Source organism: Condylura cristata, unplaced genomic scaffold, assembly GCF_000260355.1.
Source record: "Condylura cristata isolate star-nosed mole 26May11 unplaced genomic scaffold, ConCri1.0 scaffold00026, whole genome shotgun sequence".
Lineage (NCBI taxonomy): Eukaryota > Metazoa > Chordata > Mammalia > Eulipotyphla > Talpidae > Condylura > Condylura cristata.
The window spans coordinates 9,706,174-9,716,820 of NW_004567127.1; the positions used below are offsets into that span (position 1 = coordinate 9,706,174).

Sequence of the window (10,647 nt, forward strand, 5' to 3'; positions counted from 1 at the left end):
TTCTGTCTTTGCAAACATCCTCTATTTTCCTTTTTATAATAAATCTGCCCTTTATTATACCTATCTGCTTGGTGGGGAAACTCACACCATGTGCTTCTAAAAGGGGAGCTCTGGTGACACTTTTCTCAGAGATAACCCCAGAAGTCTTTTTTCTGAATCCAACACCTCTCCAAATCAACATCATTAAGCACATCCACACTGCTGTACAACCATCACCCCCTTCCATCTGTAGAACTTCTCCATCTCAAAATGCAACTCTTACTCATTAAACAGTAACTTTTATTCTCTTCCTCCCTTAGTCTCACAGCCACCAGTCTACTTTGACTACTGGAGGTATCCTGGGTGGGCTCTCAGGAGCTGATAACAGGAGGTTCCTTCCCTCTCTCCCCTGTACTCTTCCCATTCTTGTGTAACATGAGTTACATATTTTTTTCCCCTGAGACTAGACTCCACAAAATGCCAAAAATTTATCTTTGTGACATCCCAAAGCTGTTAGCACTGTGCTTTGCATATAATAGGGGGTACTTGAAAATACAGTTTCAGTGTTATCATTCACAGAATATTAAGCAGCCACGCATTCATTCATTAGTCAGCCCCTTTTTCAGTCTTTCGAAACAGGAGTGAAATCTTTTCTTCCCTGAAGAAGGCAGTTTCATGTCTCCTCCTTATACTGGCCCATTACACTCTAGAAAGAACTTATTTATGAAGTATCAAGTTGAATTTTCACAGGTAAAGGTGGACATGCATGACAGTTAACTTTTCTAAAAGAGCTGACTGTTGCATTCCCAGCAGGTAGAAATAACCCACTGAGAATTTGGGAGCTGGAAGTTTATTTTTTTATTATCATTTATATATATTTACATCATTGTTCATTTTTGTACCATGTTTGCTTTCTCCTCTCAGGTGCAGTCCCGTAAAATTCCCACCACCAATACCCCTACACCATCACCATAGTCCTTTGTGCGCTTCCCTCCCTAGTTTTGATCCCTCCCTTGTTTGTCTCCAATTTGTAGTTGCTTGTTAACATTTATATATTTATTTACTCATGTATTTATTTATTCGTATATTCATTTATTTAGCTCCCTGATCCCTTATTTGGTGAAGGCCCCTCCAACCCCCCCACCCCCCAAGCTGAGATGGTACTGGACCAATTTTACGCAGCCTCCAGTTTCCCCAATCCTTGGGGATCGTCCTGGGAATCGGCTGACTCGGACACTGGCCACCATCGCTCGCGCGCAGCCGGGTCGCTGCCGCCGCCGCCTCCCTCTGGCCGGAACCGTTTGCAGCTCTTTGTTGCGCACGGGGAGAACCACGCACCCAACAGCCGCCGAGCAGCCGCCCTGCTCGAGACGCGCGGAAGCGCCAGGTGCGGCGCCGCCTCGGTCCAACAGTCGCGGCGCCGGCCGGGGGCAGGCTGCGATCGCGCGCGGGCGGGGAACGTGGAGACACCATGGTCCCCGACAAGGTTCGGATAAAGACCTGGAAAATGGCTCGGGCGCATGCGCCACCGCGGCCGTTGAGAGCAGCAAAACCGACGCTGAGGGGCCGGGACCCCGGGCAATGGTGCTGCGCGACCAGCGCGGCTCCCGACGGCGGGAGAGCGCCGCGGCAGCCCCTGGAGGGCCCGCGGCGCAGGTGTGGCCGCCGGCGGGTAACGTCACGTGCGCGGGCGTCGGGGGCGGGGCCCGAGGTGCGTAGGGGCGGGGCCCGGGGTGCGTGCGGCCGCGGCTCTGCGCGACACTCCCGGCGGGCGCCGCTGCTTTTCCACCTGGATGTGCTTGGTACGCAAAGGTAATAGGTGAGACGACCCGTGTTCTACGGAGACCGTAACGTTGGCTCGCACGAGGCGGATGTCGGATTCTGAGTTACGGGAATAACTCGAAAGTCGTCTGCCTGCGTTTTAGACTAAATTTTATTTGAGTCCGCTGTGCAATGGAAAACCAAGGTTTAAATTCAAGTGGCTAAAGTGAATTTAACTTAGTCAATTCTTGTCCCGCGACATTTCATTTTGCCCCAAGTATGACGGAGTAATCGAAAACAATCGGAGTGAGCGCGAGAGCCTTAATAAAATAGACTGAACCCACAGGGTTATTCAGTTTGGGTCAAATTAAATTAATAGTGAAAGAATGCCTGTGACTGCGTTCGGTTTGTTTGGCTTAGTGAAAAATGACTAACGCTCTGTGAGCCTTATTGCCATTATCTGAAACAGTACTTACCGAATAAATTCTGTGGGTTAAATGCTAACATATAAAGAGAAGGGAGAGAGCCTGAGCTCTGTTTCGTATTGATTCAAGCAGATATTTCTTCCAGGTTTGCGCTTTGTAAAAACTAAAATATTGTATACAGCAAAGTCATTGCTCATTCATAGAGCTTGAAGGATACAGCCGTGCATTTGTTTCGACAAAACCTGGAAACAAAATGGAAGAAAATTCAGAGGTAATACTGCCCTTCTTAACTGTGACTCCCAAAAGTTACCTCCACAATGTACTGTGGTAAGCAAAAGCCCTCACAGTTAGCTCCTAGCATTTCTGGCATGTTGGTTGAGTTAAATTTCATCTACATAAGGTGAAATTCCACATTTGGTATAAAGTGAAATAAGCGTTTTTATCATTAGTTGATTTTTAAAAATTTTTTAACATGTAACAAATAATATAATCGTTTATTTTTACATAATTTTGTGCCTTTTTCCATCTCAGTTGCAATCTCCGTGGGCTTCCCATTCATTAGTTGATATTTTAAGTAACAAAATGTACTTTAAAGCAGCCTAAAATGTATTTTTCTGTTGTTAGTGTGCTCTTTGAATCATCTGGGGATTTTTCCTGTAGATTCTGATTGAAATTTCCTGAGAAAATTGCCATTGATTTGGGAACCATATTAATAGTATCTAAGCTTAGATCTGTACTGTCCAGTAGGCAGCCAGTTACCACACATGACTATGGAGGACTTGAAATGGGCCAGTGAAGAACTGAACTTTATTTCAGTTAAAAAAATAAACACGCATTTTCATTCTTGGGGAAGTTTTAAGAGTGTTTGGAATAATTTGGGTATGTGAATCTAGTCATCTGTAAATCTTTTGAAATCCAAGTACAGATTACGTGGTTCTGATTTAAAAATTGGATGTTGAATGCAGAAGTGTTAAATATACACTGGATTTTGCAGATAACATTGAAAATAATCTTTTTCATGTTGAAATGATGTAGATATGTTGTAAAATATTGCAGTTATACCTTAAAACATTTTTAACATGTATACTGCAAATTGCATGTATTTTATTTCCATTGGGCAGCTTCACTCTGGATATTAAAATGACTTTTGGACTCTACTCCTTTGCTACTGGTATTTAGGAACAGTAGAACTAGTTATGGATTAATCATATAATTCCATTTTTAGCTTTTTTTCACTGAAGTAAGATTGATTTACATCATTATATGATTTGAAGGCATATGTATAGGATCACCATAATTCCTTTTTTTTCTAGTGGAATTGTATTAAAAATCAATTCTGACCCTTGTAAAAAGGCCTTTATTTAAAAAAGGAAGTCTTTATTTAGGGCTGTTGCCATCAGAGCTTTGCAGTAGGGGAAGGAGATTAGGCTTCACTCCAAATACAACAAAGACAGCTGGGAATTTATAGCCTATATGCAGAATGAGCAGTCAGTGGGTGAAACAATATTAAGAGGAGACATGAAGGGTTTGGGGATCCTTGCTAAAGACAGGCCAGGGGGATCAGATATCAAGGGTGGGGGATAAAGAATTGCATCAGATATAGTCTGATCAGAAGTGAATTCTGTCTAAAGTGACTGAGAATTCTGATTAAACTGGGCTATGGAAAGACAGGGTAGGTGTGGTAGAGGCCTTGAGAGAAGAGAGCCTAACTTAATTTTGATCAAGGAGGTTCTTTGTTGGCTATTAGTAGTTTTCAGCCATCTTACCTGCCCCACAACCTTTGGCTTGTGGGTAGTAGATTTGTAACTGCTTTATTAAATATATACACAACTACCGTTCAACCAGCTCTTAGCTATAGGAAGCATAAAGCCAGATTCTTAATAAAAGGAGTTGAGAGGAGGCTTTGATGAACTGTGGAGGAAATGGAGTGCTTCCTAATGCTTTTAGGACACAAAGGGGCTGGAACAGTTGACATGTTCTCTGAGGGGGAGGGGTGGGGGAGCTATATTTTCCCTTATTAACTCCTGAGGTCTTTTATTGGTTGTTGTTTTTAGGACAATGGTGTGGTACATGATAATTTTGAAGAAGTTCCTAAAAAGAAGGTAATTGAGTTTAAACCTCCGCTATACAGACAGCGTTACTACTTCGTTAAAAACTTGGTGAATCAACATAAACCCAAGAAGGTATGTATTTCTCTTCCTAAGTAATTCTAGAGACTGCTTGATGACATACTTCATCAAATAAAAATTCTTAAGGACATAATAAGTAGGCAGTGACTTTTTGAAAAGATGCTGGAAAGGAGGGAAAGCTGTTATTGTAATCAGGAGAACAGGGTGGTGTAAGATCTACATGTTCAATAGTTGGGCAAAAAGGGTTTTTTGTTACAGAAGGGAGTAAACTAAGCTGGAAAGAATGGGGTGAGGGAAGGTGGGATAAAAGGGTGGTGTGACTAGATATTAGAATGTGTTACCTTGAAACCAGCCTGCTTACCAGGAGTTGAGGCTGCTTGCTTTCTCAGGTGGAGGGCAGTGCAATGGCCCAGGAGAAGAAGGGAAGAAGCCTAAAGTTTCATTAACCACAGTTTTGTTCCAGTTAGCTGGTGGGGCGAGTACTTAAGCTGATAGTTCAAGGTGAAGAAGGGGAGCGTTGGCTGTGTCTTTGAGTCTGGGGGAAGGTGGTGATTTTCAGTAAGCCCTTTCTGGGAACAAGAAGCAGAGAGGATCCTTTCCCATTTGCCAGGATCACAGGGCACAGTAAAATCTGGCATTGCCCATTTCAGATGTGAAGAAAATCTTGATAGTAGTTTGTGATCTTGTAGATTCCACAATTCTAGAGAGTATAGTTGGAACTTCAAGGCAGCCAGACTTGACAACAGGTACTGTGGTTCTTTTGAATTAGATGATAATGGAGCTGCTCAGCTATTGATAGTTTCAGAGGACAGATACAGTTTCATATAGCATGTGGTCATCTGCTGTAGATAGCCTGGTTATTGAACTATGAACCGGCTGGTGGGTGTAGTCTAGGTGCTGGTAGGTTGAACTTATAGGTAACGTTTATTTTTAGATAACATTTCTTTTTTCTTGCTTCAAGGCTTGATGAAGACTCGTATTTAAGGCTTTGCTTATTTTAACTGCATCTCTGTAGTCTTTACAGTCACATGTCACATTCCAGTTGTATCTTGATAGCCATCAAAGCATATGTACTTAGTCGAAGCACTTAAAATTGCCCTTTTTTTTGCCATTCCAAGTTCAATATGATAATTCAGAGGGTTTGACTTAATGTTCTGTCAGATAAATGACTGTCACCTGCATGGGAGATGAATGAAAGCAAAGAAAGTACTTCTTTGTTGAAGCATTGGCTGAGACTATTTCAAGACTCAAATTCTGATTCTGAATGGGAAAATTATGGACCTAATCTTTTCTCATTTTTTTTTAACATAGGCAATATCTTTGGGAATAGGAGTTATGCTATAAAAGTTAAGGAGAAAGTTTAAAAAATTGTAGCAGGAGCTCTTCTGATCCCATGGGCTCCTTTCTTTGGGCTTACTGCCCTCTTTTTGACCAGTCTTCTTTGACTCTCTAAGGTCTTATACGCTGTGTAATTGCTGTAGTTACTCAAAGATCACCTTGTTCCAGGATGCTTTGCTACTCAGCTGCTGGGGTGGACTGGAGTGACAGGGGACAGGTATGAAGGCCTTGGCATCCATTCTTACTTTTTACAAAGCCTCATGATGAGTCTTGGCACTGCTCTGTCCTCCTTGAATTCTGTCTGGGTAAAGCAGCCCCCTTCTGAATCAGCGCTGAGTGCATTCCCAGGCCATGGTGGTTCACAGGCTAGCCCAGTGAACATCTGAATTCACCAGGGAAGGTTATAGGTTGAAGAATGATAGACTTAAGGAAGATGATTGTTAGTTTACTTTTCTCCAATGTATTTTATAGTTAAAATTGATGAACTTCTTTTTTTGCTAGGTTATTTGCAAAATAACCTAGTACATTGATGTGGGCTATATATTAACCATTGGATATATACATAAAAAGTAGTCCGTTTGATGCTCTCTTAAGGTTATCATTTGCTTTCTAGAACTTTTTTCCCTTTTCCCAGTGTCTATGAATATCCCTATGTAAAACAGGAATATTAATGAATGTGTGCAAAGTTGGTACTTTTAGATTGCAAGGCTACTAGCATGTTCAATGCAAAAGTTCTGTGGTCAAACACATTTGAGGAAAAATTAGGTTAAATATGATACCTTTACTACTAAGATGTAGTATTAGATGTATTATTGTATTTCTGCAGGGGGATTAGCAGTATTTCTTGGAAAACAGCTGGTAAATGCTCAGAATTCATGGTCTGATTTTACAAAGTGGGGTTGAAATCGAGATACCAGCTAGATCAGAGACAACTGTTCTGCAGGCTGATTGGGAAACCTTTTTGTATGTGGGTGCTATCAAATGTTGGTGTTTTATTTTCATTTGTCTTTTTCTCTAATAGTGGAGTTCAGAATTTAGGTAATTCTTCTCTGGTTAATGATGACTTTATTGTATTATTAGGAAAAACAGATTTAATAAAAATGTGTAAGAATAATGAAGAATATGAAGCATATGGAGATATAGTAAGGGTATTAGATTAACAAAATTGTGTTTATGAGTTGTGATGGACTGGTCAAGGGCAACCTTCTAAAAATTCATGAAGCTGCCCAGAAGGACAAAGCTTCCTCTCCTGGGACACCTGCATTTCATGTGTAGTGTGCCTGGGCCAGGTACATGATTCCCATCTGAATAAGAGGAGTTTCTTTTAAAAGTGTAAATACGCTTTCGGTAGGTCATGGGCAATTGATAGTATTTATTTTTGCCTCCCATATTTATACTATCTCAGATTAATTTCTTCTCTGTGCACTTTTTTTTTTTTTACCTAAAAAGATCCTTCCATACAATGTTTTTTTCCTGATAGTGACTCCCTCTCAAAAAAAAATTTTTTTTAAAACATATTTAGCTTTTCTGACTTTCAGCAGCTTTGAAATAACATTCTGACTTACTTACAGGTTGCAGACTTGGGATGTGGTGATACGTCACTAATATGGATGTTAAAATTCCACAGTTGTATTGAACTGCTTGTTGGAGTAGATATTGATGAAGATAAATTACAATGGAAAGGGTAATACCTACTTGCTGGAAGAACTGTGTGGTAATCTAAAAGTAGGGGTACTTCTCAGTATACTTAGAGGAGGTGTTGGTTTAATACAACTTGTTTTCAAAGACTGACACTCAGAGAGTCTCTGGCTCACCAGATGACTGTGATATCACTTATTGCTCTGTATGTTGTAAATAATGCCTGTGTTTTACTCTGCCAGTGTAGAAAGTATAACCTTAATTCAGTGCTTACTATAGTCAAAGCATTACAAATTCCATTTCAAATGGCAAGATTTAATTATTTTAATGCTGGACACCATGATAATTTACAAGTTGTCCTGAGTATTGGGTAAAGACCCCAGGGCTTTGCTTTCAAGTTTAAACCAGAGCAGCTCTTAATCTTTGCCTACCTGTGTCTCTGCCTGCCTGCCCATCCATCCACCCAGCCACCCAGCCACCCCTCCTCCCCCCACCCCCCAAGAACTGTTTCAAGAATATTTTTCTTTGGAATTGCAAAGAATTAAAAATCACTGCTCCAGAGTGAACTGGGAAACCAAAAGTATTAACAGTAAGAGCAATGTCAGATATTCAAAATCTTGCTGTTGTTGGCCTGTTTCTTCCCAGAGGGGACATTACTGTAAGACATGGTGCTCTTAGCACGACATGGGAAATAGACCACACCAGGCTTGTCAGTATGGGCAGAAAATAATTTTCAGAGCCTCAGAGTTCTATAGCTAGAATGTTGTGTTCAAGTGTTCCTTACCTCTTCATTAATGCTTTTGCCAGGAGTAAGTTGTCTCCTTTCATGGGTGATTTCCTAAGTCCCCGGGATCTGAATTTGACTATTACCTTGTATCATGGTTCTGCTGTGGAGAGAGATTCTCGTTTGCTTGGATTTGACTTGATAACATGTATTGAATTGTAAGTATAAAACTAGTTCTGATTGTATAAATTCATTTGAAAAACCTAATTAGTCTGGATAATTTAGTGCTCCAAATACATAGTTCATTCATAATATTAATATTAATTCTTATTTGTAAAGAAAATTGCTTGTCAGTTGGTACTTTTTTTTAATAATAGTTTATGTTTACATTATTTTGTGCCTTTTTCCATCTCAGTTGTAATCCCTGTGGGCTTCCCACCACCAAGTCACCTGAGTGCCATCAGGGATTGGCTTTTTGCTGGACTTTTTTCAGCATTTTGTGAGGAAGTGATTTCAAATTTACATACAAGTTGCAGAAAAATAATTAATAGCTCTAGAGATACCTTATACCCTTTATACAGATTCATGTATTGTTAACATTTCCCTCATTTTCGTTTTCATTTGTACATCTGTAGCTCCTTTTCTCCCCACTCCCTCTCTCCCTCCACACATACAGTTTTCTTTTCTGAACCATTTAAGGGTTGGTTTTACCCATAATAAATCCAGTGCGGATGTCTTTTCTTTTTTTTAAAAGATTTATTTTTTAATTCATACAGAACTGGGGTACAGGCCAAAACAGCAGGGGTGGTGAGAGGATTCACCAGAGACAGAGTAGGGACCAGAACAGGCAGATCAATGAAGTACACTGCTGAGGGGAGCAGTGGGTGGGTCATGAGAGGTCTGCTGCACCTTGTGGGTCAGCTCCCTGGCTGGGGATGGAGCTCATGCTGAAGCAGTTGTGGCTGGCTTCATAGTGCTGTGCTTTGACCCGTTGCGCCACCAGGGAGGGCCCTCAGTGCCTATGTCTTAAGGGGCATTCAGTAACCAGTCCCCCTTCCTCCATTTTCCCAGTGAAGAGGCCATCTTTTTCACGTACCTAATGGCCATTTGTATCTTTTCTTTGGAAAAATGTCTAGTCTGGGAATCATTATTTTTTGGTCATGTGCCTACTGTTATATGTGCAAAGGAGGGTAAATCAAATAGAGAGAGAAATGGTTTTGCTAAGTCAATTAGGAAAATAGTTGCAGGTGAAGCTAGATTTTTACTGTGTCTTTCCCATTCACCATTTCAGGATAGAACATTTGGATTCAGAAGACCTGACCAGGTTCCCCAAAGTTGTATTTGGATACTTGTCTCCATCTATGGTAGTCATCAGCACCCCAAACTCTGAATTTAACCCCCTTTTTCCAACAGTGACACTAAGAGATTCTGATCACAAATTTGAGTGGAGTAGGACGCAGTTTCAGACCTGGTGAGTTCATAGGTTTCTGAGGTCCCATAGGAGTTTTAAAGGTCCTATGGTATAAATCTTTTGTTGTTGTTGTTGTTTTTAAGATTTATTTATTTGTGCATACTGAACTGGGGCACAGGCCAGAGGTGTAGGGGCAGTGAGATTATTCACTAGCGACAGAGTGGGGAGCAGAACAGGCAGACTGACTGAAATACACTGCTGAGGGGAGCAGTGGGTGAGACAGGAGAGGTCTGCTGTGCCATGTGGGTCAGTTCCCTGGCCAGAAATTGAACTCATGAAGCAGTGGCTGCGGCCAGCTTCATAGTGTCACGCTAAATTTTAAGCTGTTGTGCCACCAGGGAGTGCCTCCTCTCATTTTTTTCTTTAAAACATGTTTAAGTAAGCAGCACTTCATCTTAATTTTATTTATTTATTTAAAAATGAGGTGTTTTTTTTTTTTTTTTAGATTTACTTTACATCATTTAAGAACTGGGGTGTAGGCCACAGGTATGGGGGTGAGAGATAAAGAGTAGGGAGCAGAACAAGCATACTACTGAAATACACTGCACAGGGGAGCAGCAGGGTGACAGGAGAGGTCTCCTGCACCCTGTAGGTCGCTCCCTGGCTGGGAGCAAACTCAGGCCATAGCCTAGGCCACCAGGGAGGCCCACATGTCTTCATATTCTACTGGTTATTGTTCATTTACCAATAGCTCCAAGTTTAGGAAAATGACTTCTCTCTTTAACTTCAGGGCTTTAGATGTGGCAAATCGCTACAATTACTCCGTGGAATTTACTGGTGTAGGGGAACCACCAGCAGGTGCTGAAGAGGTGGGATACTGCACCCAGATAGGGATTTTCCAGAAAAACGGAGAAGTCACTGAAACCTGCACTTCAGAGCAGTGTGGAGAACATACTTACAAAGCTGTGAGTATCCTTTGTGAGGTCTCTCAGCGCTGGGCTTATTTTACATGAAGGGTGAAATGATTTTTTCTAAGAATCTCCAATATAGAGAGAAACCTTACTTTAAGATTGACCATAGGGCAGGCCTTCATACACTGCAGTTGCTGTCAGAGTTGGTTAGCTGCAACTCCTGAGACACTTTGGCCTCTTGCCACTTCTCAAAGAATAGTAGAGAGGCTGTTCTGCTAGAGTCTTAGAACACTCTGAGGGGTTAGGGCCGGTGCCCCTTGCTTCTCTCCCA

At 41.4% G+C, this 10,647-nt stretch overlaps 1 protein-coding gene across 4 annotated transcripts in view; it reads left to right on the top strand.

The window, feature by feature from the left end:
- The first annotated feature begins 1,201 nt into the window (after positions 1–1,201).
- Positions 1,202–10,647, top strand: part of HENMT1 (HEN1 methyltransferase homolog 1 (Arabidopsis)) — an 11,439-nt gene continuing 1,993 nt past the window's right edge. The window contains exons 1-7 of one of the 4 annotated variants that reach the window (XM_012729986.1): positions 1,202–1,366; positions 2,311–2,436; positions 4,220–4,348; positions 7,204–7,316; positions 8,078–8,212; positions 9,286–9,465; positions 10,196–10,370. In XM_012729986.1, the coding sequence (XP_012585440.1) occupies positions 2,419–2,436; positions 4,220–4,348; positions 7,204–7,316; positions 8,078–8,212; positions 9,286–9,465; positions 10,196–10,370 (750 nt within the window). In that variant the 5' untranslated portion in view covers positions 1,202–1,366; positions 2,311–2,418. Of the gene's footprint in view, positions 1,367–1,723; positions 1,799–2,310; positions 2,437–4,219; positions 4,349–7,203; positions 7,317–8,077; positions 8,213–9,285; positions 9,466–10,195; positions 10,371–10,647 lie in introns of those variants that run through there. The other 3 variants (XM_004689510.2, XM_012729987.1, XM_012729985.1) reach the window with 3 other exon arrangements.